We start from the raw sequence: 26,804 nt of genomic DNA, 5'->3' as shown, positions 1-26,804 counted from the left end.
TAAGAACAGATGGCAGCACAACAGCAACAATGCGGCATCGTCTGCTAGTACCGAAGGTGCATCAAAACATAGATAGGATCATAGGTGAAGCATCACACGCCGTTTTTGGTGATCAGCTGATGTAAGTCTCTTCGATTGTTTGCATTAATGGTAATTATAGCGAAAACCCATGGTTTCAATCGTTACAAACAAAGGAAAGTAGGATGCGAAACAAGAATACTTAAAATAAGTGTAAACTTTGAAGTTGGATCACAGGCATATCATGTTTACTTTGTGATCCGCCGTCTCGCCGTCTTAGACAAAATTACAGAACTTGAGGTTATCCCACTTGTACAAGTTAAGTCAGTGAGTTTTACATACAAAGTGAATCAGTTTATTTGGGGTATTTTTAGCTCATATATATAAAGTATCAAGACAGTACTTGGTAGAATGATTGCGGAAACTAAACACATAAATTTAAATTAAGAGAATTTATTGGGGCATAGAAAATGTTAAATGACTAGTGTTTATTTACCAAATGGATGAGGTGATAATTTATGTATGTCTTAGTTCACCAGTATTGGTGTGTAGATTTATGTCTAATTGCTCATGCAAAACTATATTGAGTATGGAATGATGCTGACTGATCTGGTTACTCATCAGTTCGGCCTTTCTTGAGACATCCAGAGAACATATATGTGATATGACCAGAGGTTTCCATTAGAAGGAAAGATCCATAACTGTTGGCACTGATGGTTGTTCCAAAACATACTAAACATTCAATATCTTGGTATGATTACATTTTTGTACAATGTGCATTAGCACATTTTCAAACATATCATCTGATAGAACCCATTATTACAATAATTCTAAACTGATGAATATCTTTTCAGGTGCTCAAATCATGTAGTTCTTCTTCATGTCCTTGAATTCAGAATAACCTCAAGATTGCCACCAATTAGGAGTCTTTTCTTTTCAAAATTATAATTTTCATTATTTAATATAATGCCATGACATGCTACATTGATCATATGGTTGCATTTTGTATAGAAAGAAGACCAGCCAGTATTATGTTGATTATTTTTGGTTGATGTTGGGTAGATATTGATGAAAAATACTTTGAATTTTCAAAATCACTAAATCTTTACTGAATGCAGTACTAATCCAATATAATTGCAAGGCTATGAGGAGTACAGAAGATATTGTATATTCCTAGCAACTTTTTCCAGAAATTAACAAAGCGATGGCAAGTTAATTTATAATTCTAACTAAAATGAATAAAAAAGATTAACATGGCCTGCCCACACGGCTTAATAGGAGTAAAAAGTTATTATCCAGTCTTAAAAGGGAGATGACACTTGCTAAAATTGCTTGTGAAGGTATTATTGTCTTATGGTGAAGTTAGTAAATGTGTCTAAAATCACTGTGCAGTGAAAATAATGTATTTCCCATACTGAGTTAGCTCCAATGATAACCTAAACACATAGTTCAATTAAGGAACTGTAACTGCTGGCAAACAAGTATTCATAGTTATTACTTTGTCAGAGAATATAAAAAAAACAAAAACAAAAATTAAAGTAGGCTATTGAAGAACCCCTACATACACACACACATACTTATGTATTGCTTGTTTGTCTAATAGAGGAAAGAAAATTGTGAAGACCTTATTGTAGGTCATGTCTTATATACAGTCCAAATGTGGAGACCATATCTACAGGCGAGTTGGTGGAGATAGACTAGATTTGTAGGGTCTTGGAGGTGAAGCCCCCCTTATAAGATTTGGCAGTAAGGCTAGAGTTGAGGGTGGAGGTGGTGTCTGGGGCCGTAGCCCCTGGTTAGAGTCTGTTAGCAGGGAAAAAGTAGCGAGGTGGGAGGTGCACTACCCACAGCAAGTGCTCTGTAAGAATGTTAGGTAGTGGGTGAGGTTAAGAGGTTAGGTTTGGTTATGATGAAGTTAGACCTTGATTAGATATTTTTTCAATTCTAACAAAATCTGTTAGAGTTCTATATAACAGTTTATAATCTCAACTATATTGATGTTTATTAAGCTATAGTATATAGTGTCATACTGAGTGTACTCCTTTGAATTAAATGAAAGAATGAACATCAGTCACTAGCATAGGCAAATGATTTCACCCAGTGGAGCACTCCTTATTCAAGACTATATCCAATTGATATTGTTCATAACATCATGTTTAGGATTAGTGCCTTGTGTATTAATCCTAAACAATTTTCTTGCCCTTTCAAGTGGCAGAAATACTAAATAAAACATTATTTATCATCAGACTCCATTCATACACACCACTGACCCAAATTCACATCCCAAAAGATCATTTTTTATGTCTCCCCATTTGTGGTCCATAATCTGTTGTCCCTAGGAACAGAGGTGCTGGAAATCAGTGACAGAATACGACAATACATTCTAGAACCACCACCACCAGGTTTTTATATCTCACTCCTCTCAAGAACATAATTGACTGTTAATACAAACGGAATTAATATTCATTTTTTTTTGCGCCTTCTTTTACAAGATGCCAAAATGAGAGGTGTGATCAATGGGTTTGTATGGGTGTTTGTGAATTTCCTAACTCCCATATAAGGGGCAAATCTTTTGGTATGTATTATATTAAACTACATGGAACAGGTGGAGTGGGAACAGCACAGCTGATGTAGGATGCTCATTTGTAACCCTCACTCATATAATCATTAGAGAAAAACAGGTGAAGCACACAAGAAACAGTGACATGAGAATGCATACTCACTCAGGGAGAAAGAAAGATTGAAACAAAACCAGTGATATCTTTAAAAAAGAGCAAATTGGAAGTAAAATTTATTTTAAAAACTGTGCAACAACTGACAGAGCTTAAGAACAGTTATCAAGAATCATCAACAGTAACAGTTCTTTATAATTACCCTATCAAGCAGATAATGAGGGTAAATTTTCTGGAATCAACATTTAAAATATCTATCTGGTCTTTTAACTAGACAGATAACTAGTTTGAACCTAAATGTTGAGAGAAGCTCTTAAAATTTTGTTTGCTGCAGATTTGAATTGGTGTAGTGTTTCTACTGTATAAGTGTCTTCATCACTGGAACTGATTGGTGCAACATCTGAATGGCTGTAGGCTAAACAAGTTGAGTGCCTCCAGTGGGCTTAAACATATGTAAGGATTCAGGTTGTACAGTGGGTGATGTTAATAGCTAATCGTGTACAACATGCAAGCACTTCTGTTATCTAACGATACCTGATCCCACCATACTTTACCACCACAGAGGAAACAACAAAGTGAAAATATGTCCACAAGGTGCAGTTAATGTGCAAGAGCATACAAACACATGAGAGTACTATTCAGGAACATGAAAAGTGGTAGAAATAGTCTTGTCATCAAAAATCCTGTAAGCTGTTACCGGTATGCACTTCCATTGCAGATAAATGTCCTGGATGCAACACTTTACCCCATGCCATTCAACACATTATGGAACACTAAATTGTACACAATAACACACACCAACAACACAATATACATTATAAAGGATTTGTGGGAAAACCCTATTCCAACTGTGCCATCCCTCAGGAAGACAGGACTGCACTGCCAAACAGTTTAGGGAACAGCAACAAACAGAAAAGGAGAATCCTAGGCCCAGATTATGTGCAGTGATATGATACAACACCATGTGCACTGTAGCATTCTTATACTAAATGATTTCAACTGAATATGGGTGGAAGGCACTTTTCCAACCACCTGAAGAGAAGCTGTCATTCACCTTTTCTCTAAACTTGAAAAAGGAAGAACTACCCCAGACAACTACTATCCAGTTACTCTCTTAGAATGTCTGCATATGCATAGAAAGAAAATTGTCTTGTTCCAACTTTGGCAACTTAGTGCCATTCCCTCATATTATCTCTTTAAATGGACTTATGTACAGGTTACTGCATCAATGATATTCTGGCATTAACAGAAACACAATTTCATATTCATTTATTATTTTGATTTTTTTTCGCATCCGACCTAAAGGTCTCCTGTCGGCATGCTCTGCCTTTGTAATCCCTTTGTATATCACATTGTATTGAAAGGGAACATGCCTATGCTGTATTTTTTCACCTGAAAAAGACATATAATATATCCAGGAAATTATAGTTACAATATAAAATGTTCCTTCTGGATTTCTGGGGAGCTTTGACCATCTTCATATATCCCAATGCCTATCCCATAAAACCTTTTGAATATGTATAGGAACATCCCTTTCCTCTCCATATATCGAACAAGTAGTCACCTAAGGAAGTATCCTCATAGTCCATTTCTTCTCCACAACAATTGATTATGTCTACCTATATACCAAAGGCCTCTTCCCCCTTGTAAGGGAGGTAACTGGTCAAGGCACACATCCACTTCCACTCACCATTCCACTCTCATCCACCACTCATTTTTTCCTTCTCATGGATGAAGGGTCATCCTTGTCTCCTGCCCTCTGCATGGATGAGAAGTAATGCAGCAAGACACAGTACAACCACAGGAGGGCCACTTCACTTGCATAGTAACCTTCCCTCCTTGTCCCCACATGCAGAAAATAGAAGATGGGGGAGAAATCCCTTCAGGCTGGATCAATATCTATACACTTTTCATGAAAGTGGCAGTTGCCGACAAGATTGACGAGTTAAACACCATATGAGGACGGAGCCTTTATTTGTACAACGTTTTGCTTATTACAGCTTTTTCAAGTTGAAAAAGCTGTAATAAGCGAAACGTCGTACAAATAAAGGCTCCGTCCTCATATGGTGTTAAACTCGTCATATCTATACACAACCATTATCCTCTTCAGACTAGAATGGTTGTGTATGGATTCTAGAATCCATACACAATTGATTATATAACCAAATATTTTATCCGTGAAGCTACTGTCTGTGTGTCAACAATCTAGCCTTGTTTGGCATTGGAACTCACCCTACCCACACTAACTGCCATCTCCAAAGAGCTGTATCCCATGTAAACTAATAGGCTGAAAACTGCTGATTCCACTTTTTCACCTCAATATCAATACCCATGCACTTCTATCAACAGTGCTACTGTAAGGACTCTCTCTCTCTCTCTCTCTCTCTCTCTCTCTCTCTCTCTCTCTCTCTCTCTCTCTCTCTCTCTCTCTCTCTCTCTCTTTCTCTCTCTCTCTCTCTCTCTCTCTTTCTCTCTCTCTCTTTCTCTCTCTCTCTTTCTCTCTCTCTCTTTCTCTCTCTCTCTCTTTCTCTCTCTCTCTCTTTCTCTCTCTCTGTCTGTCTGTCTTTCAAACAAACAAACGTGCACGCCCGCACTTTCCATGGTCGCCCGAGGGAAGCAGTTTCGTGTCTCGGCGCGGATTCCTTTGAAGATATAATTCTCGGACTCCCGGTCTGAGACCATCATTTGGCGGATGCCGGAAGGCTGAGGTCGTGAATTCACCGAACGTGTGTGTTTGTGTGCGCGTGCATGTGATCCATCAATTGGTGTCGTTTATCCTTCGCAGGCGAAGTCAACCACGACTTCTGGTAAAAAAAAATGTAATGGTATTTATGTATATTGATCACCACTAGCGGTTGTGTGTGTGTGTGTGAAGATGGCTGGTAAGTCTGATCCGCGCCTTGAATATAGTCTGTTGCCGTTTGGGCAGGAGCCTGGGAAGAATCAGGCTGGGAGGAGGTACTAACTGCTTTCTCTCCGTTGTCGTTTCTAGTGTTTCTCGTCCACACGCTTTCGTGGCTTGAGATAGTCCCAGGTATTGCCAACTTGTGCTGCTTCCTCCCAGGACTCGTTAATGTGTCGTGCTCCTTGTTTACGAATAAATATGAATAAATATATGTAAGTGGTAGCTGTGGCCAAGATAACCAGAATAACAAGGAACACGAACAAACGTATGTACAAGAAATTATCACTTCACATTTGGTGGTGAATGAGACTAATGTTTCCTAAGTATGTGACTTTTATTATTATGTGATATTGTTAATTTATTCAAAGTATATAGTGAATGATTGTGATGCGTACGGTGTGCGGATGTGGGAGGCTGGACTATGACATAATTGGTACAGACCTTTCTCTGGTTTGCGAGGATGCTTCACGGTTCATGATGCACTACTCAATTCACGAATAGACTAATTGATAATAACTTGATTTCAGATATGCCTGAACTTGACACTGTTGTTATGTTCTTAAGACTGAAATTTACACTATTGCTGGCTATAAGGGAACCTCTGGATGCTATAGGCTCCTCCTACAACTTATTATGATTGGTTAAGATTCTCTCTGTATACAACAAATGACCAATGGGAACACATGCCTTTTTCGTAAACGTCCCATCACGTGCCCATTTCAGAAATACAACTTCAGCAGAATAGCATATGGCTCGAGTGTTTTTTTATGGTTCGAGAAGGGCCCAGCGTGCGATGCGTCATGCCCATCGCGTGATGCGATGACGAAAACTAGTATCACTGTCTAGTATCAACCTCTAGTAGCAACTAGTGGCGATAGTGTTGGTGGTGTCATCAAACCAATCACCACAAATGATCCATGGTCCTGGATCACATGCTGGGCTCGTGACATCTGTTGCTCTTCCAGATGAGAGCTCCGAGGTCATATAGGCCAATCTGTGCGTACAAGGGGAGCAGTAACGTAGATATTCTACGGGTCTTTAGTTTTCATCCATACAATTGAGGTGGACGTACTATCTTAGTTGGCTTTTTTCGGTGTGTGAGGATATAGAAATTAGCTCCGTGTCTTCCCTCACCTTATTTTTAAGTTTGTTAATGGGAAACTCATGCTGAGAACGGGGCGGGTGCTCGGTTCCGTAACGTGATGGCTAGCGACGCTAACCACGATATCAGCAAGGTGTGCAAGTTGTGTGTGTACAAACTTGTGTTTCAGGGTTGTAATAATTTCAGTAAGTCCCGGTGATTATGGTTTTATGTATTTATTTTTCTGTTTATTATTAATTCTTATATATATTTTTCAGTTCTTTAAATGATCTGGTTCTCGCTTGCCTTTCTAACCGTAAAACAACTTGGTGCAACAGAAAATGGGCATGTAAGGTGTTATTAATTTGTTCTAGTCCAGTTCTTGACAGGTGAGCTTATACCATCACAACAGTCTGCAAAAAAAATGTGTGTGTGTAAAAGAGGGACGGGGCTGAGTTATATGGGCAAACGAACAGCAGCGGACCTGTTGGTCCTTAATATCATATTATGGCTTACGGTAATCTATCATTAATATTATTGTTTATTTTGTTTGTTCATTTTATTTATTTTATTTGTTTATTGTATTTATTTTGTTTGTTAATTTATTATTATTATTACTTGATTTTATTATAATTTTTTCATGAGAACGAACAGACTTCGCAGCGTTTGATCCTATCGACAAATTTGATTTGTTTATCCCCTGTCACAGCCAATCAGAAATGGGCCATATGTTTAGGCTGCTGCCGGATAATTTTATCAAGTATAGAAATATCCCTGCTCAGTGAAAAGGATAATCCTGCTTCAATTTACAATTGCATCAAGCAATTGCTACACATATGATATGGAATCTTTTGCCAAAGTCGAGTTAGTCATGTAGTACGTTTATTGCGTTTCTTGCGTGTATGTATACACACGGTAGATGATCATGGTGATGGTGGTAGTATGAATCGTTGTCACCTGTGATATAATTAGATCTAGTTGCCATTTTTGTCTAGTCTTAGCTGCCGCTACCATCTCTGCCAACAAGAACAATAACAACAACAGCGAGTGAGTGATCTCTCGTAAGGGAGATCGAGTGCGTATGTTGTACTATTTTATTTTATTTTTTTATTTATTAATTTTTGTGACCCCTGCGGACCAGAGTCGTGCCATTATTTCATGACAGGTGACTCGTAACCAGCGGAAAAAAGAATATTGGTCACATTTGAACTCTACTTCAATCGCCACTTATCTGTCGTCCTCACCCCTACTATTACCATCCCCACCACCATCACTATTCCCATTTAAGAAATACAGTGCCTAAGGGACAAATGAAATCGCCTGACGACAGCCAAGATCTAGGGAAAAGTAACATCTGGAACGGGACGGGCTGTGCTTTACCAACACTGCTACACTTCGAGGTAAATGTGTGTGTGTGTGTGCCCACCTGGCTTATCAGTGTAATAGAGATAATTACGAAACCTTCGCGATGGCCAAGTTGCATTGTTGGGTCACGAGTTTGTAAAGGAAGAAGATAAAAAGTGATTATATATATATATATATATATAAATATATATATATATATATATATATATATATATATATTGTGTGTGTGTGTGTGTAGTGAGTGGAAACGAGTCAGCCTTCAATCGTAAAGAAATGCTGCGTGACTTTGGTCCGTAGGGGCTGTCACTGAAACTTAAAACATGTCATTTGTTTGCAACTTACTGGAGCCTTCCGTGCACTAGGGACACCTCCTTAGGTGAATAGAATTGCTTGTGGAGGAGGCGAGTGGCGTTCTGACTCTTATCTCTTTCTCCCCTCCCCTCTCTCTCTCTCTCTCTCTCTCTCTCTCTCTCTCTCACTCTCACTCTCCTCCCTCTCTATTCTTCTCTCCTCTCGAAGTTCCTCAGAGACGAGAGGTGATTAGCGTGTGCACTCGCCTATCAAAAGACCACCCTTTCCAGACGACAGGTCTGTGTGGAGCCTGGAGGAGGCAAAGAACACATGTAAATACCCGACAGAGCTGCCTCACCCAGATGTGAGTGACCAAGTGGCCCGCCGTCTAGAAAGGGTGGAAATTCGGGTGACAGCCCGCTCGCAGACCCCCCCCCCCCCACACACACACACCAACTCTGGTCCGTAGGAGTTGGTAGAGGGTCGAGTCGGGTGCCAAAGATCTTTGAGTGAATTGGCACCCTTCCGTACCGGATGCCACGTTTCTGCTTCTTTTTGTGTCATCAGGTGATTTTATTCAGCCCTGTGGTAACCCCCACCCCTCCTTCACTCCGTACCACCCTGCCCTCCTCTCCTCTTCCCATCCCCCTCCCTCCTCCCCACGTCCCTCTTCTCCTCCCTCCTCCTCTCTTCTCACCCCTTCTTCTGTCTTCCCCTCCCTTCTTATCTCTTCCCTCTCTTCCCCTCCCTCCTCTCCTCTCCCTCTTCCCCTCCCTCCTCTCCTCTTCCCCTCCTTCCTTCCCTCTCCATGTCCCTCCCTCCCTCTTCCTCTCTTCATATTTACACACAGGCACTTACCCGCATTCCTGCTTACCTGTTGCCCGTGCTAGAGTCACTCTTTTTTTAGCCTACGCCAGGAGGCGCTTAGCTGAGGCCAGGACGTCACCTTTGCCCCATATTCTGGGGTAGCCGGGACACATGCCACACGTCGATTGTGGCCGTTGGGAATCGATCTGGGGCCTTTGACCTCACGAGACGGGGACCAAGCTGAGCAAACGAGTCTTCGAATCTCGTCCGCAATAAATGGATTTTTTCTGGCTGCCGTCAGGCGATTTTATTCATCGATGTGGTGCCCCTCTAGGGAGGGGGTACTTTTTCTGGTTGAAAATGCCATGAACTTGGAGTTGTGTATTTTGTAAATAGCTCCTTAGAATATTTGGTGTGATTTCTTCTTCTTGCTTTACTTTATCCCGTTATTTAATTCATTTTGTTTTAGTTATTCTTGTTTTTTTTAACTGGAAAACGGACGACTTAATCCAAATTAGAAAACCCGCCTCTTAGCACAAACGCTGGATACACGGACGTAGTTTGTGAAAATAACGGAATGATAATGTTAATTATCATAATTATTATTCTGGACGTTTGTTGTCCTTTGCAGAGGAGCAGCGATGCTGTAGGAGCCCGGGCCGCCGCGCCAGGGAAGGTCGCGCTCCGATGGACCACCTCCTCTTCCTTGCCCAGGAGCGGATGGAGTCAATGCAGGCAAGTCTTGAGGGGTTATCACACTGGGCTCTTCCTCCTCCGACCTCCGACTTATCGGCGGTACCATCCACCTCCAGAACTTTCCCGCCGTAAGATCACCGTGGCAAACTGTTTTGTTTCTTGGACAAAAATACATAGAATGTCATTTGATATGATGGAGAATTTTTATTTTCTTCCAGCATGTCGGATTACTTACCGAAAGTAACTGGCTGCAAATCTGCTCCTAGAGTCGGAGGAAAAATAGCCCAGTGTGATAACAACTTTACCTCCACTTCAATAGAGGATTCGGGTTTTATTCGAGTGTCGGTGGGGCAATTATTGAAACATTTTGAGAACTTAATAGAACATAATAAAGGAGACCATAAGGCTTACACTAGGCAGTTCCATGTCCATTGCCACCTGTCATCCCCATCCGTAAAGTTTTCTCAAATTCATTGTTTCAGCGCTCACAACATACTGTGTTAATTCCATCTGTTAACCACTGTTGGAGCAGTTCTTGGCTGCTTCCTTTTGAAAACTAAGTTTGTCAAATTCAAATCCAGTACTACGAGTTATGACCTGCTGTCTTAATGTGATGGAATTCCTATAACGGCACACTTCAAATTGCGTTACCCTCTGCCTTGCCGATGTCGTTACTGAGCTTAGTTTTTGTTCATACTCCCTTTGTTTACCCTCGCATAATTTATCCCCGTTTTCTTTCATCGGCTTCCTTTTCCTCTTCCACAGTTTGTTCATTTTTATTTTCCATATTTTCATTTTCTACAAAAATTTCCTTGCTATTTTTCTTTTAATTTTTAATATATTGTCATTGCATGTAGTGTGTACGTGCGTGTGTAGTGCAGTTTTGTATACATGGATGTACGCTCGAGCAAGGACGCAGTGTCTCGCTCGCACGCATAGAAAGGCAAGGATGAAGGGAGGGAACGCCATGAGGGTTCATAGAAAACATTGATCATATCTTGGAACTCGAGAAAAATGTAGAGGGTACGCAACGATATTGATCTTGATTTTTTATATCGAGGTATACGCGCATGTACACATACATAATTCCTTTCTCTGTTGTGGAGGAATGACCCACTAGCTACTCAGAAATGTGGACCGAGCTAATAATTGGTATAATTTTACCGTGTAGTGTCAGATCTTGGGTCATTAGTCATGCACGCGAGGAAGTTAGTCATCACAACCCACTCTCTCCCCTCCGTCCTCCCCCTCTCCCTCTCTCTCCCTGTCTGTCTGTCTCAGGTGGCCTCTATTTTCCTTTTCACGTAGATGTAACAACTCCATCAACTCGAGGGTGGATACTCCAGTCCAGAGATCGCAATAATGTTTCGACATTCTTGAGTCAGTGCTAAAGAATTCGGGAGTTGCAAAAATATGTTTATATAGAGACAGTAACAAGGAAAAGTAATCTTCCACAATTTATCTATTTGTATATTTTATTGATATGGTTTTTATTTGTTTATTAACTGATTGTGGAATAGGAGTCGACTTTCGAAAAAAAAATTTTTTTTGCTAGAGATAGGAAGATGTGTCAAAGTTATTGGTTCGAATCCTGCACTTCTCTCCGATTGTCAGCAGTTGCCTGCCCCAACAGTCCAAATACATAGTGCAAAGGTGTCGGTTTCAGACGCAGCTAATCAGCGCCTCCTGGCGTGGGCTGCTCAAATTTACACCACCTTATCTTGGGCATACTCTATTTACTTTTTACTTTGAATTTTCTTTGTTGTTGATGCATTGACATTCAGTCTTGTTTCATTGTTTATCGTTTGTGTTTTTCAGTTTTTGATCATGGTTTCTCGATAAACCTTATTAAGGTGGCGGCGTATTAGGCTAGCACGCTGCTTGCTTTTGCTACTTCGTTTAAATAAAAACTACTTCGGTTACATTATTCTAGACCTCCGTAAGAACATCTCAACAATGTGTCTAACATTCGTGTAGGTTTAACTTTTCTGAATTCGTCATTCAACTTTGCTATATATGACGAAAGTAATTTGATATTTGGAAATTCGAAAAACAAAAGATCGTAACCGAAGTCGTTTATACTGAAACGAAATAGCAATAACAAGTAGCGTGCTTGGGAGAAATGCTTAGTATGCTGCCATTTTGTCTTCTCTTGGATTGTTCAATTTCGTAAATGAATTTTCACTTAGCTGGCAACATGTTGAATAGTTTTGGTGCATCAGTTTTCAAACATGGTGTGATCTATTTTTCGTGTAAATTTAACCGAGTATGGTTCAGAAACATTCAATGATTAATTGATGCATTTGGTTGAGATTTCAAATTCTCTTCTGTGATGGGAATTACTGGGCCAGATTTGGATTTAATTTTATTATTGTGATTATTATCATTATTATAATTACTATTATATCATCATCATCCATCATCATCATCATCATTGTTATTACTATCGAAGTAGGAAGGCATGTCTCGTCGATAACAAATCCATATCAGCTGCCATTTTCGTTATTTGTTATTTCCATTTTCTAATATTTTGCGGACCAAGTCCCGCTGTTTCACTTAATTAAGAAACCATGTAATGTAAGTTTGGGTTTTGATTTATTCATATATCTCAATTCATTCAATTATTCTGTAGAAGAGAAGGATGATTATAGAGTAAATCTCAGGAAGTATCTCTATACTGTGTATCAAAGATGAAGTACCCAATATGATAGATAACTCAAGGGCTATGGTCAGCATGTCGAAAATTGTCCCCATGTTGTGTTCTGGATAGTGACAATATCGTTCATGTCGTGATTACATCGAGTATGTCGCAGTGCGCATGTGTCGAAAGATGTTCAGATGTCTGATGTAATTTACGCGCTTTAAAGCGGTGCATTTGTAAATATATGTTTTTTTTTAATTTCACTAAGTTAGTTTGTAAAAGAAATGTAAAGGCAATTGGTGATAATATAAGGTAAACTATATAAGTTTGCCTGTTTGCTCCTCTCACCCCGAACCGCGAAAAAAATGGAAATTCCATGTAATTTCCACAGAGAGAAAAATGCTAATCAGTTGTATCATCTGCTATCACTCCTCTGACGCTTTATTGGTGCTGTATTGCCCCATAGGAAAGAAGCGTTGTTGCTAGCGATATCATTGTTAGGTGCGTGACGAGAAAGTGAACGTCAGATGCTTCCGAGAAGCGAAGCAAGCGATCAGTCTAGCTCTGTTTGCGTTGTGAGGTAGATCAAAACTGCAGTTGGTGTATTTTGAGCACAAGGCATTTATAGTGGTTTAGAGGTTCACTGTTTTATTTCAATGGCGCCTCCTATATCGGCTTGTTTATGGGCCAACAGGTCTCTCGTTTGAAATCATTTCATTTTATAAATTATCTGTAGTTGGCCAAGGTATAATAATAATCTACTAAAAACATTATTACTTTTGGAAAGAGGTCGGTGGATGGCGATTGTTAAAATTCGTACTGATGTTGCAAATTATATTGTAAATTAATACAGGACGAGCGGAAGTCAATTTTCAGGTAGGTTGTTCCATTTGTTTTTGTCAACTTCCTGTATTGTACATGTGTGTTCGCATGCTTTGGAGTCGCGCACCGAAACGCTCACTTAAACATTCATGCATGAATCCACATACAGTATACACGCAAGCTAGGTATGATAGGGAAGCAGGCAGGATCCCAGGAGTGTAGCTCATATTAATATTGTGTAATGCAATTAGATAAATGTGAGATAATAAACAAAACACGGAAAATTATATCAACGCTTGCATGGGCATGCTGGCGGGATCCAGTGAGCGTTGCTCTTTGCCTGAAAACTACGATTAGGTAAATATGCTTGCGCGCGCCCACACAAACAACCTCACCCAGGGCTCAGTGCTTCCACTTTTAGGGTAATTACCCTATTTTAGGGTAATCAAGCCTATGCTGGGGTAGAGTTTAGGGTAATGTTTTTTTAGGGTAATTGGGCAAATTTTGGGGTACAAATAGAGAATCTAGGGCAATCAGACACATTCACATTCTTTTAGAACAAAACCAATTTAGAATTTTCGACATTGATAAATAACGAATATATATGATGGACAGGTATGATAATATTCTGTCCAGTAGCTCCTTGGCCTTTTAACATGTTTTTCAACAAAAGAAATGCAGCTGGAAGTATATGCTTTCCCAATCTAAAAACTGTGACCAGTAGCTTACTGTCGCTGCCCTTTTCAAATGCATCTGTTGAAAGTTTTTTTTAGCAAACTAAATTTAACCAAAACATCCCAGAGGAATAGTCTGAAAAATGAAACAATCTGTGGGCTCATGCACGCAATTTACCGCATGAAGAACAACAATGCAAAAGCAAACACCTTAATTGTTGACGAAAGTTTAGTTAAAGCTGTTAGAAATGTGAAAAGCAGTACTACTTGCAAAGAATCTGCTGCTCTAGGGGGAGAACCTAGCTCCAGTACTTCATAAAATAGCATGTCGCACCTATTTGGAACCAGGAGTTCTGTCTTTATTTTCTGGATTACGGTCTCCATAAAATCGCATGTTGCACCTATTTGGAAGCAGGAGTTCAGTCTTTATTTTCTGGATTACGCTCAGAATTGTAGTTGTTATCTTTATAGAAATACCTAAATCTTTACATAAAGGTGACTTTGACTTACATAATACTGTTCTTATGCAGTTCTATTATTTGCCAGCAATTTTTTTTTGTCATAAATATATATATATATATATATATATATATATATATATATTAAATAAAGTTATGATTTAGAGTAATTTAGGGTAATTGACACAACTGTCTGGGGTAACGAAATTTTTTGGTGTGGAAGCACTGCCAGGGCTTGAGAGCCTCCGTAATACTGCGAGCCGTTACAAGGAGGTGAAGTAGCAGGGATCTAGGGTTCTGTAGAGTTCTTGAATGGGAGTAGGAGTTTGGAACCAGAGGAATGTTTTGTAGAGATGCTCGTGTGATGTGTTTAGGAAAAAAAAAAATACTGGGTTTTCATTCATAACCTAAAATTTAAATATTACTTTCTACAGGTGAGCCTGCGATCCATGTCCTCTAGTGTGGCTCATGGGTATGAACAGTTACGAGATGGGGCTCATAACTCATGGAGCCGTATGTCGTTACGGCACAATAACTTGGGGCAAGACTTGGCACATAAAATCCAAGAGATGATGAGAAGGTTACGAGAGATATTATCAACATTAAAACCAGAGGAAATTTATCAACGATTTATGTTCTTTGTTTTCACGGAAAGTAAGTTTTTCCTTCACTATTAACATCTTGATATTGATGCATGTTGTAAATATTAGAATTCTGATAGTTCCCAAAGGTGGATGTTTTCTTAGGTTATTGTCATTGTGTGTTTCATCACATATACCTGTACAGTACATAGTAGTTCTGCAACTTTTTAGTCTTAAAAATATTTTTTTAAATTTTTGTATGAGAATGAATTTCCAAGATAAAATCTAATTATAGATACTTCATATATCTTGAATGTTTCCCATGAAATAAGTTACATTAGAAAGAAAGTAATTTGAAAAAGATTAGAATTGAGCATTTTTATTTTCTCCCCACTTCCATAGTGACAAAAGCCCATATGTATTTTGGAGGTTTTTGTTTTATTGTTGGCGGAACAATTGGAATAGTGGTGGGTATGCGTCTGCGTGCAAGTATTGTTGCTCCCCAAAAGATGCGAGCTGTGGTTGCCAATAGCTACAAAGGTGTTGAGGTGAGGCGGTATTTTCATTCAATGTTGTTTATATTTGTGGATAATTTGTGTCAGATTATTATATTAACATGAGGCTATAATCTGGGGATGTGTATAGCACTAAATAATGGATTTAAGGGAAGTGAGTAGATATTTGGTAAGAATGAAAAGTTTTATGAGAACTAGGTATTTGGAGTTTGAATGTGTTTGAGATGAAATATCTGAGAAGTATGATAGGGGTTACTAGGCTAGATAGAGTGAGAAATGAGGAGGAGAACAGGGATGGAAAGGGAGCTGGGAGATAGGGTTGATGAAAGAGTATTAGGATGGTTTGGACACATGGAAAGAATGAGTGAAGAAAGATTAGTAAAAGAAGTGTGGAAGGCGGAGGTGGAAGGAGTGAATATGAGGGGGCGTCCTAGGATGAGATGGATGGATGGGGTGAAAGGGGCTTTACAAAAGAGAGGAATGTCTGTTGAGGAAGGACGGGAGAGGACAGAAGGTAGGGGTGAATAGAGAAGGGTCGTGTATAGATAAGGCTGTGATGCATGAGGGGTAGTGGGTGGGGGATTGGGAGTGAGGAAGTATGTATGAGAAAAATTTCGACGCAGTCCGAAGGGATTTCTCCCCGTCTTCTCCTTTCCTGCATGAGGGGACGGAGAGGGGTGGTCGCCGAATTTATGAAGCGGCCTTGCTGTGGATGTGCTGTGTCTTGCGACACTGCTTCTGACCCAGGGCAGTGGACAGGATGCAGGGATGACCCATCATCCATGAGGTGCCAAGATAGGAAGGTGGAGGGGAGTGGAATATATCGGAAATGAAATGGATGGGAGTGATTTCTATGCCTTTTTTCTTTTTGGCTACCCCCCATGTAGGGGGAAAAAGCCTTTGGTATATGTATTTATGTAGGTATTTGGGATGGACTGAAGATAAGGAAGGATTGTGCCCATAGTGTTGTATAGAGCAGAGACTTGGAATATGAGGGAAGCAGAGAGGAAAGATTGAATGTTTTCAAGGATGTATTTGAGGAATATGATAAAAGTTACAAGAATGGATAGTGATAAATGTGGAGTTAAGGCAGAGAATGGATGTAGGAAGAAAGCTGTCAGATAGGGTAGGGATAGGTGTTAAGGTGGTTTGTGCATGTGGAAAGAATGAGTGAGGAAATGCAAGGATAGTATGGAAATTAGAAGTGAATGGAGAGGGTACAAAAGGAAGAACAATGATAACAAAAGATGGATAGGGTGAAGGGAGTTTTGGATAGAGCCTTCAACTCCAACCATCATTCCCAATACACAGCACAAGCATAGTCAAGTGAACACATAAAAAAACCACAACTGCAGTACATTACTTGGACATATAATGCAACTGAGAGATTGGGTGATGGGAGTAAAATGAAGATGATCTAGGAATTGATTTACTCTAATGTTTCGACCAACTTGGTCTTCTTCAGAGAGATGTACAGAAAGTTTTTACATGCTTTACAATTTATATCACTCCTATAGAACACTCAGTCAGGTTACAGCGCCCAGGCGGCAATCAGTTGTCCTGTGCATGTCCCGTTTTGTTGCGCCCAGCACGAGGGCACTTGCCACCTTTGCTAAGCAAACAAGTCCATCACTTCTATTGGTGTTTTCATTGGTATTTATGTATACAGCTTCAGTTGTTCTCCTTGCCTTCTCCACACCCTTTTTAAGAATTTTAGCCTCCTTCCAGTGGGGCAGGTGACCATGCTTGTCCAAGTGCTGTACAAGAAGAGTTTGAAGTCCTGTATGCTCTAAGGTCATTTCTGGGTCCAGTGGGTCACCTGCCCCACTGGAAGGAGGCTAAAATTCTTAAAAAGGGTTTAGAGAAAAAGGCAAGGAAAACAATTGAAGCTCCATACATAAATACCAATGAAAACACCAATGGAAGAGATGGACTTGTTTGCTTGGCAAAGGTGACAAGTGTCCTCATGCTGGGCACGACAAAACAGGTCGTGCACGGGAAAATTGATCACCACCCAGGCGCTGTAACCTAACCGAGTGCCCTATAGGAGTGATTATAAATTGTAACCCATGTAAAATCTTTCTGTAGATCTCTCTGAAGAAGACCAATGTTGGTCGAAACATTAGAGTAAATCAATTCCTAGATCATCTTCATTTCACTCCCACCACCCAATCTCTCATTTGTCCTTTCTTCTCCAAATATACTGCAACACACCTTTACGTCTCACAACAATCCATACTAAAACACATACACATTCAGATCACAAAACAAACACTCCCAGACTGACCACCTGGCACCCCCAGAAAGTTTTGCAGACTCCACCCACGATAAGCAAGAACCATGCTAGAATGACTGCATTCAGGCCATGATCCAGCTTTAAAACAATATCAGCACAGAATGGGCCTGGCCATAAAAGTGGATTGTTCCAGATGCAGTCACCACACTGAACACATCATCTTACACTGCCCTAATCTAGCCTTAGCCAAACAACACCACTATATCTCTCCCTTGAATGACTTGTGTGCCAATCTAGTGGCTGTTGCAGGTTACTTGCGAGTTCTGAGCCTTCTGTAAGAGAGACCAGGGGCAGCAGATGGGTTGATTGATTGATCTCATGTTAACCAGGATGCATTTCATAAAATTTGTCCCTATTCTGAATGATTCATTATGATGGTTTTAATCTCTGCAGTGGTGATGTGAGTCCAGTTGAATGAGATTGCCTGATATCAACCAGATTAAGATATGTTGTTTATTATTGTGCTGAAGGTTTTAAGGTTTGAAATATATAATGACTTACCATATTGGCAGTCAATCCTTGTAGTGGAAGACATGTTAGCCCCAAGAATAGTGGAACCCTATCAGGTGTTGGTCCAGGTGAAGTCAGCTGGTATTGACTACCTCGACATCAAAGTTGCAGAAGGATATGCAAGAGTGCTGAGAAAACAACTCAACAAATACAACCCAGTAAGTTTATCTTTTGTTGTTATATCTTTTTCTCTCTCTCCTGTCCCTCTCCTGTCTCTCTTGTCTCTCTCTCTCTCTTGTCTCTTCTCTCTCTCTTGTCTCTTCTCTCTCTCTTGTCTCTTCTCTCTCTCTTGTCTCTTCTCTCTCTCTTGTCTCTTCTCTCTCTCTTGTCTCTTCTCTCTCTCTTGTCTCTTCTCTCTCTCTTGTCTCTTCTCTCTCTCTTGTCTCTTCTCTCTCTCTTGTCTTCTCTCTCTCTTGTCTCTTCTCTCTCTCTTGTCTCTTCTCTCTCTCTTGTCTCTTCTCTCTCTCTTGTCTCTTCTCTCTCTCTTGTCTCTTCTCTCTCTCTTGTCTCTTCTCTCTCTCTTGTCTCTTCTCTCTCTCTTGTCTCTTCTCTCTCTCTTCTCTCTCTCTTGTCTCTTGTCTCTTCTCTCTCTCTTCTCTCTCTCTTGTCTCTTCTCTCTCTCTTGTCTCTTCTCTCTCTCTTGTCTCTTCTCTCTCTCTTGTCTCTTCTCTCTCTCTCTCTCTTGTCTCTTCTCTCTCTCTTGTCTCTTCTCTCTCTCTTGTCTCTTCTCTCTCTCTTGTCTCTTCTCTCTCTCTTGTCTCTTCTCTCTCTCTTGTCTCTTCTCTCTCTCTCTTGTCTCTCTCTCTCTCTCTCTTGTCTCTCTCTCTCTCTCTCTTGTCTCTCTCTCTCTCTTGTCTCTCTCTCTCTTGTCTCTCTCTCTCTCTCTCTTGTCTCTCTCTCTCTCTCTCTTGTCTCTCTCTCTCTCTCTTGTCTCTCTCTCTCTCTCTCTTGTCTCTCTCTCTCTCTCTCTTGTCTCTCTCTCTCTCTCTTGTCTCTCTCTCTCTCTCTCTTGTCTCTCTCTCTCTCTCTTGTCTCTCTCTCTCTCTCTCTTGTCTCTCTCTCTCTCTCTCTCTCTCTCTCTCTCTCTCTCTCTCTCTCTCTCTCTCTCTCTCTCTCTCTCTCTCTCTCTCTCTCTCTCTCTCTCTCTCTCTCTCTCTCTCTCTCTCTCTCTCTCTCTCTCTCTCTGTTTCAGCTGATCATTTAGCTTAAGACATTAGAGAAAGTATTTGAATGACATCCTTATAGATATTATGTCTGACTTTGTGGATTCAATATTAAAAATATATATTTTTTCATTGGAAATATGTGGAGTAAAAAGGTTCATGAATAGGCTGGTGTAGAGATGGAAGAAAGAGATCAGGCTGACAAGGGGTTGGTAAGGTTACGAGACAAATGTGAAAAGGTTTCTTTCCCACACTGAGCCTTTCTGGGTGACAACTAATTGGGCAAAAAGCAAAATATGTCATAAGTATAAAGTAAATTGTAGTAATTGTATGGTTTTTTTTTTATTTTTATTTATTTTTTTTATATACAAATTCTCTTTTGCAGAACAACACTGGGGAGTTTCCTGTGGTTCTAGGGAGAGACTGTGCTGGCATTGTGGTAGCAGTAGGCAAAGAGGTTTCACGGGTGGACCAAGGAGATGAGGTAAGATTCTCAGCTATAGTTCTTAACTATTTTGGGACGTCATACCACTCCACATTAACTTTGTGGCCTATCAAATATTTTTACAACCCTGTATGAGGTATTGGCCGCATAGTTATATGCTATCAATACTTTAGGGATGTTGATAACTCCAGTTCTCTGTTTCTCATACTCCTTTGGGAATGGGATCAGATGCTAGGAAAAAAACAACAGGGGGCAGGGTGGAGGAACTGGGGAGACTTTTTTTTCATAGATTTTCAAAGCATGCTATGACTTGCCTCCCCCTTACAAAGGGGAAAAGGCCATTGGTATACAGCAGACCTTGCCAAACATGAGTGGTAGGTTCCTTAACCATCATGTTGGGTAAATAACAAGTCTTATTGGAAAAAATAGGTTAGGTTCCCAGACCTTCTCCAGACACTGGCACTCACATGACCTGGCAGGCTATTCAAATCATGCTGTCACGAATCATGGTCGTATTCAGCAAATGCTGGGATATATGTATATATATATAAAGACAGTCATGATGTGTTATTTCATATACTCTACTAAAAATTTGTATAACTATCATATTGGAACCGGTAGTAATGAGTAATTATGAAACTTTCAGGTATGGTTGGCAGTACCTGTGTTTCATCCGGGAACGATGAGTGAGTATATTGTAGTAAATGAAGAGTTTCTTTCCTTGAAGCCAAGACAATTGACATTCGAAGGGGCAGCAGCTCTACCATACAATATTATGACAGCGTGGGATGCACTTGTCAGACAAGCAGGGCTTAATCCAGAGACTTCCAAAGGGAAAAGGTAATACTAAAGTTATATTATGTGTCATGTTTGTGAACTTAAAGTTATTGCTAATAATAGTTGTTACCAATATATCTTATGCTTAAAAGTTGCAGTCTGCCGACAAGATTGACTAGATAAACACCATATGAGGACGGAGCCTTTATTTGTACGACGTTTCGCTTATTACAGCTGTAATAAGCGAAACGTCGTACAAATAAAGGCTCCGTCCTCATATGGTGTTTATCTAGTCAATATATCTTATGTATGGGTGCTTATGTGTGAGTGATATTTTGACATAGCCCAAATGGATTTCTCCCAGTCTTCTCTTTTTTTGTGTGAGGGGACAGAGAGGGGGGATCGCCGATAAGTGAAGTGACCTTGCTGTGGATGTACTGTGTCTTGCTGTATTGCTTCTGACCCAGGGCAGTGGGTGGGGGTATAGGGATGACCCATCATCCATGAGGAGCTAAGATGAGAGGGTGAGGGGAAAGGGTGGTGGATGGCAGTGGAATGGGTGGAAATAGAATCATACCTCTGACTTGGCTACCTCCCTTAGAAGGGGGAAAAAACTTTTGATATATAGTTAGATACACCAATATATCTGTTGCTGAAAGTATATATTTTTTTAATATATTTTTAGTGTGTATATTATACATACTCCAAAAGGTCTTTCCCCCTTATAGGGGGGTAGCCAAGTCAAAGCATATATCCACCCCACACCCACCCTCCACTGCTTTGTTACATGGTGATGCCCTCCCTGCTACACTGAGTAGACAAGAAATCCATATAATGTTACAATATGAAGTCTATAATATTTTCTTTCTCCCATCAAATAATATGGTGTTGAATTAGCCACCCCCTTATTAAGAGAAACAGGCCTTTATATTGTTAAACAGAAGGAAACTTCATAGAGAAAATGCATAACTTTTCTTCATTTATCTATCCATTTACCAAGAGCTTTTTCCCCCTTGTAGCCAAAGGTAGCCAAATCAAAGGCATGTGCCTACTCCCATCCATTCCACTCCCCTCCATCACCCCCTTCCTCCTCCTCATCTTAGCTTCTCATGGATGATGGGTTGTCCCTATATCCCACCCACATGAACTTAACCACTTCCATACGGTGATGCCTACGTTGGCGTCATGAGGAGCAAGTGGGTACGCGATGATGCCGACGTCGGCATCTTGATTATATTTATTGTAGTCGTACCTACGTAACCTCCATTCTCTCTAAACTGGCTTCTTCATATTTTCTATGGTTATCAAAATTCACAGGTGAAAGAGAACGAACGATTGAGCACTGACTTTATTTTTTATAATGCGATTATTATGACGCAACATCGCACGTTGGGCAGCTAATACTGCCAGACGTGCGATGTGTCCGGGAGTGAAGAGGTTAATTATACAAACTCCACAGGTTCTATCACCCATTATAGAATGCTGTTTTTAGTTTTACAGTTGAATAGCAATCTGGTAGATTCATTGGTCAATAACAAGGCCTGCAGCCAAAGTGGTGAAGTTATTTCTTTCAAGTGGATTTGATTTTATTAGATGGGTGTGGGGTGGTTGTAGGCTCTGACTTGGCTGCTCCCTTAGAAAGGGGAGAAAGGCCCTCTGGTGGTTATGTATGTATGTGTCGTTTTATGTTAGAAGTAATGATGTTCTCATTGGTCATGGTAACTTAATTATCCCATCGTATACATCTGATGTTTGTCACACAGAGTCCTGATCCATGCAGGGGCGAGTGGCATTGGCGTGGTTGGCATCCAGCTTGCCAAAGCCTGGGGTGCTCATGTCACAACTACAGTAACGACCCGGGCAGCACCACTTGTCCACATGCTTGGAGCAGATGATGTCATTACCTTTGACAACTCCAACTTTGATAAGGAGCTTCTTCTTAGGGAAAAGTGAGTTGAAAAGAGGAAAGGTTGTAGATTGAAGAAATGGAAGGGAATTGGTGAATATGTGCATGAGGGATTGAAATTTGTTGCATCCATTACAGTGTTATATCTGTCAGTACAGTTTTAACCCTATACTCGGGGCAGAAGATTGAACTTGTATGAATTAAAATTGTATGGACAATACCATAGTAAACTTGAGGCCCTCCCTCTGATGCTAAAACCTATGTGATCCTTTTGTAGAAGCTTTGATATCTTATTGCATACAGATATGATGTGATACTCAACACAGTTGGCCAAGTCTTGCACGAGTCAAGCACAAAACATTGTCTTCCTGGAGGTATGGTGGTCACGACGACCATGTGTCCTCTAGCGTCTGATTCCTATGGGTATATCTCGGGCGCGTTATACTCCCTCCTCATGCGATGTAAATATTTCTTCACAAAGGTAAGATGATGCAGTCATGATAGTAACACCTTCAATCTGTTGATACTTATCACAAATTTTTGTACATTTTTCACTGCTGTCACTCAAAAGATGTGCCTAATGCTAAATTATTTTGTTCAACTGTGGACGTAGATTTGGAAATAAATTGGGTCTTCAGAATCCAGTGTAAGTAGGTGGGCAGAATATTTCAAGGATTTGTGGAGTGTAGAGAAGTTTATGGAAGGACTGATTGTGGAAGTGGGAAATGCCAGGCAAATGCCTATTATGGAAGAATAGAATGGTTGGGTTATAGAAAAAGAAGAGATATAGAGAACATTGAAATCTGGTAAAGCACCTAGGTTGGATGGGTGTCACTGTGTGACTCAAGGAGGAACAGTTGTGGTGAATTGCATTGTGAGGTTGTGTAATATGTGCCTAAGGGAGGCAAGAGTGCCAGTGGACTGGAGGAGTGCATGGAGAAGTCCATTATATAAAGGAAAAAGGAACAAATACAAGGGTACAACCCTCCTCCTCATCCTCCCTCCATTATTCCTCATCTGGGTTAAAGGGATTTTGAACAGAACTATGTTCTAGTCATTCTAATGTGTTACTCTGTAGAAGTATATTTGTTCCTGAGTGTGGATGGTGAATGGTTGTTTTAGTACAGTTTGTTATTTACACCTGCTACCAGTGAATGAGTTCTGTGCAGGTGCTGGAAATGAAAGATGTTATATGTTTATATTGAAATGACATACAATCTTGAGCTTCATAGGGTCTTTCTATCATGGCAGGCTCCCTGGCAAACTGGTAGTGGTTGGGGTACAATCAGAGTGGCAGGTCAAGTTCTAGATACCGTATCTCCGATGGTGGAGTCTGGTCGGCTGCAGGCGGTTGTGGATAAAGCATACTCAGCCCAGGATGCTGAGGTTGCTTTTAATCACATTGGTAAAGGGGAACAGATAGGAAAAACTGTTCTTAGGTTCAGGTAAGCATTGGTTTCTCTTTTTTTCCTTGTTGTGTTTTATAATAACACTATTGCCATTGCAGAGCATGTCCTCTAAGTGCGTATACAGCGCAACTTCAGATATGAGTGATTTGTTTTGGAAACATTGTGTTTGTTAAAATGACATGCACGTGTCTTTTATTTATGTATTTATTTATTTTTTGAAGTAGTGTGGAGTAGGTAGTCTAGCTTCCAGTGTCAGACTCACAGGCTGGATACATTTCAAATATGACTTCAGGTTCTGAATGAAATAACACTGTAACAAAAACTGATAGTAAAGGTGATCTTTTAAACCATTACACTATGTAGGGTACAGTCTTATACATTGAATATTGTGTTGTAATCAATGAACTAATGTTTGTCTCTAAAGTGTAACATTTGTGTTGTGTGTGAGTTGCTCATTTTACAAGTGCACGTCTAACATGTAGGTTTTGAACTATTCACAGCTCTGCTACACCTATCAGAAATTTAGGAATGGCCTTTTGTAAGTATTAGTTCAAGTGTAGTGGATTTTTAGTAGTTTAGTGAATATCTTAGGCATGCCCATTTATGGCCGTTATGGGGAAGTCTAGGAGCCAATGACAAATACCTGTGTGTGGTGGTCCTGCAAAATGGACAATGGAGCTGCTCATTTTCAAAACCCATCAATCCCTTCATCTCCATCAGGAGGTGCAGCCCTGAGGAGCTGGCATTTGGTCTCCAGACTGGGCCCAAAATCTCTTTCTATCCACTTCAACTGTATTTCTTACACTTTTCACACATGGAGAGCTGATAGCTGCTCTCCCCTACCTACCACTTTGAGTCAGTAACATACAAATAGTCCTACACTCACACAACACAGACTACAGTCCAAAGTTTCTTCCCAAAGAGATCTGTGGGAGGTTCTGAGGACCATTGCCAGCCACTGTGGGGTCTGCATTTTTTCTACAAAGTGAAACTCGAGGCAACAATTTAATTGAATAAAGACTGTTGGATTGCTTGCATGATCAATAATATAAGTTTCACATTAGTAAAGCAAAAGTAGTGTTTAAAATGCTTTGCTCAGAAGTGTATAAGTACATAGTGACTGGCCGCATAATGAACAGGTCTTGTTATTTAAGATGTTTAAGTTGTTCCTATCTTCTTCCTCTCTCTCTCTCTTAATTTTGTATATTTATTTTTTCTTTTCTTCCTTTTCTTCATTTTCTGACTGGAAGGTTTGTGCCTACCTTTGCCTTACAATTGAATGAAATAATGTAGTTGTAGTGAGTCCAGAACCTATTAAGCAAGTCCTTGTGCTGAAGTTGAGCTAAAATAGGGAGGTTCTTGTTTGGATCAGCAAAAAAAAAAAAAAAAAAAAAAAAAAAACACCAGCACATTCATTGTGGATTGTTCGTGTAATGATACATTATGTTTGCACCTGCCATTTGATTGATGACTTTTTAATTTATTTTATTATTATTACTTTATTTTTATTATTATTATTTATTTTATTTATTTATTTTTTTCTAGAAATGCATACTAATGCTCTTTCATTTTTTCCACCCCTTTTTCTCCCATAGGGCAAGACCATTAGCTGCACGGATGGAAGGATCCTATTAAAAGATTTTTCATCCCATACTTTTGTTCTTTTATTGATCTGATGAATGGGAATTATTTATTGAGGGTGTTCAGATGCTTGAATCACATGTGAGGTGCTTCAACAGATTTCAAGCAGAGTTCAAAACATGATCTTAGGAGACAATTGTAGTTTTAAAGAAAATAGGAAAAGGGGGATGGTTGTGTTTTCTTGTATTTTAATGGCTTGACTAGTAATGGATTGGTTTGTGTAATGCATAATAGGTTTTTATGTTTATTATTTTTATTTTACTTGTTTATTTATTTTCATCAGAATTTATTTTTTAAGAAATATTTGTCCAGGTCATATTGTGATGATAGTGTGCCTCATATTATGGAATCTAGTCATGGTTTCGCAATGCAGAGGTAAACAGGATGGGGTGTGGTATGGGCACAGTAGGATTTCACTGTTTTGTGGATCTGTACTACTTGAAAATCAGTTTACCATTTTGTCCAGAAGTTTCTATGGGTACTTTAGGGACATGTATTTCACAAAGTATTAGAACAAAAAATGCACTGTTTTCTTAACACAGTCCAATTCGTTATTGAGCTGTTAAGGAACAGGAGCAATATTTTTATAGACTATTTTAAAGATTTCACAAATGACAATGATGTGTGGAAAGTAGAAACCTTGTTATAAAATGAAAAAAAACTCCCCAATGCATAATGGGTATTTTCTAAATGCAACAATATATGCATTTGGGTGGCTACTGGTTGCACATAGTGTACAGGATATGTAGATAAAGCTTTGATAAATACAGACACTTTTAGATCTTTCTTGTTTTTGTGATGCCCTAATTTCCAAAGGTTACTTATCGATTTTTCTCTGCATTAAGAGTACTGAGAAATTACTCCTATGACAAGCAATAACCACTTAAACATATACATTCATATTACCATCCAGCTTTAAAATCCCAACAGAGGATAGGCTAAGTCATATGGTGATTGACCCAGATTAAATCACCACACACAAGACACCACTTTATTATATTGTTCTGCTTTAGCCTTACTAAGGCAATACTATATTTCATCTATTAATGACTTGTGGAGCAATCTGGTGGGTGTTACCATCTACCTAGGAATGAACGAGACACATTTAATCATTTGTTTGTTGGAAAGGTT

At 39.7% G+C, this 26,804-nt stretch overlaps 1 protein-coding gene across 4 annotated transcripts; it reads left to right on the top strand.

Moving 5' to 3' along the window:
- On the top strand, positions 1-26,454 carry LOC143026545 (NAD(P)H oxidoreductase RTN4IP1, mitochondrial-like). Of its 4 annotated transcripts, none has more exons than XM_076187115.1 (12): positions 1-121; positions 9,771-9,874; positions 14,865-15,084; positions 15,414-15,559; positions 18,335-18,490; positions 19,881-19,979; positions 20,587-20,780; positions 22,481-22,666; positions 22,927-23,104; positions 23,875-24,068; positions 24,533-24,570; positions 25,628-26,454. In XM_076187115.1, the coding sequence occupies exons 2-12, from the start codon at positions 9,827-9,829 to the stop codon at positions 25,639-25,641; spliced, it is 1,473 nt and encodes a 490-aa protein (XP_076043230.1). In that variant the 5' UTR covers positions 1-121; positions 9,771-9,826; the 3' UTR covers positions 25,642-26,454. The 4 variants fall into 4 exon arrangements, with proteins under 4 accessions (XP_076043230.1, XP_076043233.1, XP_076043232.1 ...); XM_076187117.1 differs by lacking the exon at positions 1-121 and adding an exon at positions 297-345; XM_076187118.1 differs by lacking the exon at positions 24,533-24,570.
- The last annotated feature ends 350 nt before the right edge of the window (positions 26,455-26,804 follow it).

This window comes from Oratosquilla oratoria, chromosome 6 (assembly GCF_046742065.1).
Source record: "Oratosquilla oratoria isolate Oo_2021 chromosome 6, ASM4674206v1, whole genome shotgun sequence".
In the NCBI taxonomy this organism is placed as follows: Eukaryota; Metazoa; Arthropoda; class Malacostraca; order Stomatopoda; family Squillidae; genus Oratosquilla; species Oratosquilla oratoria.
This window is presented reverse-complemented; position numbering and strand designations above follow the sequence as displayed.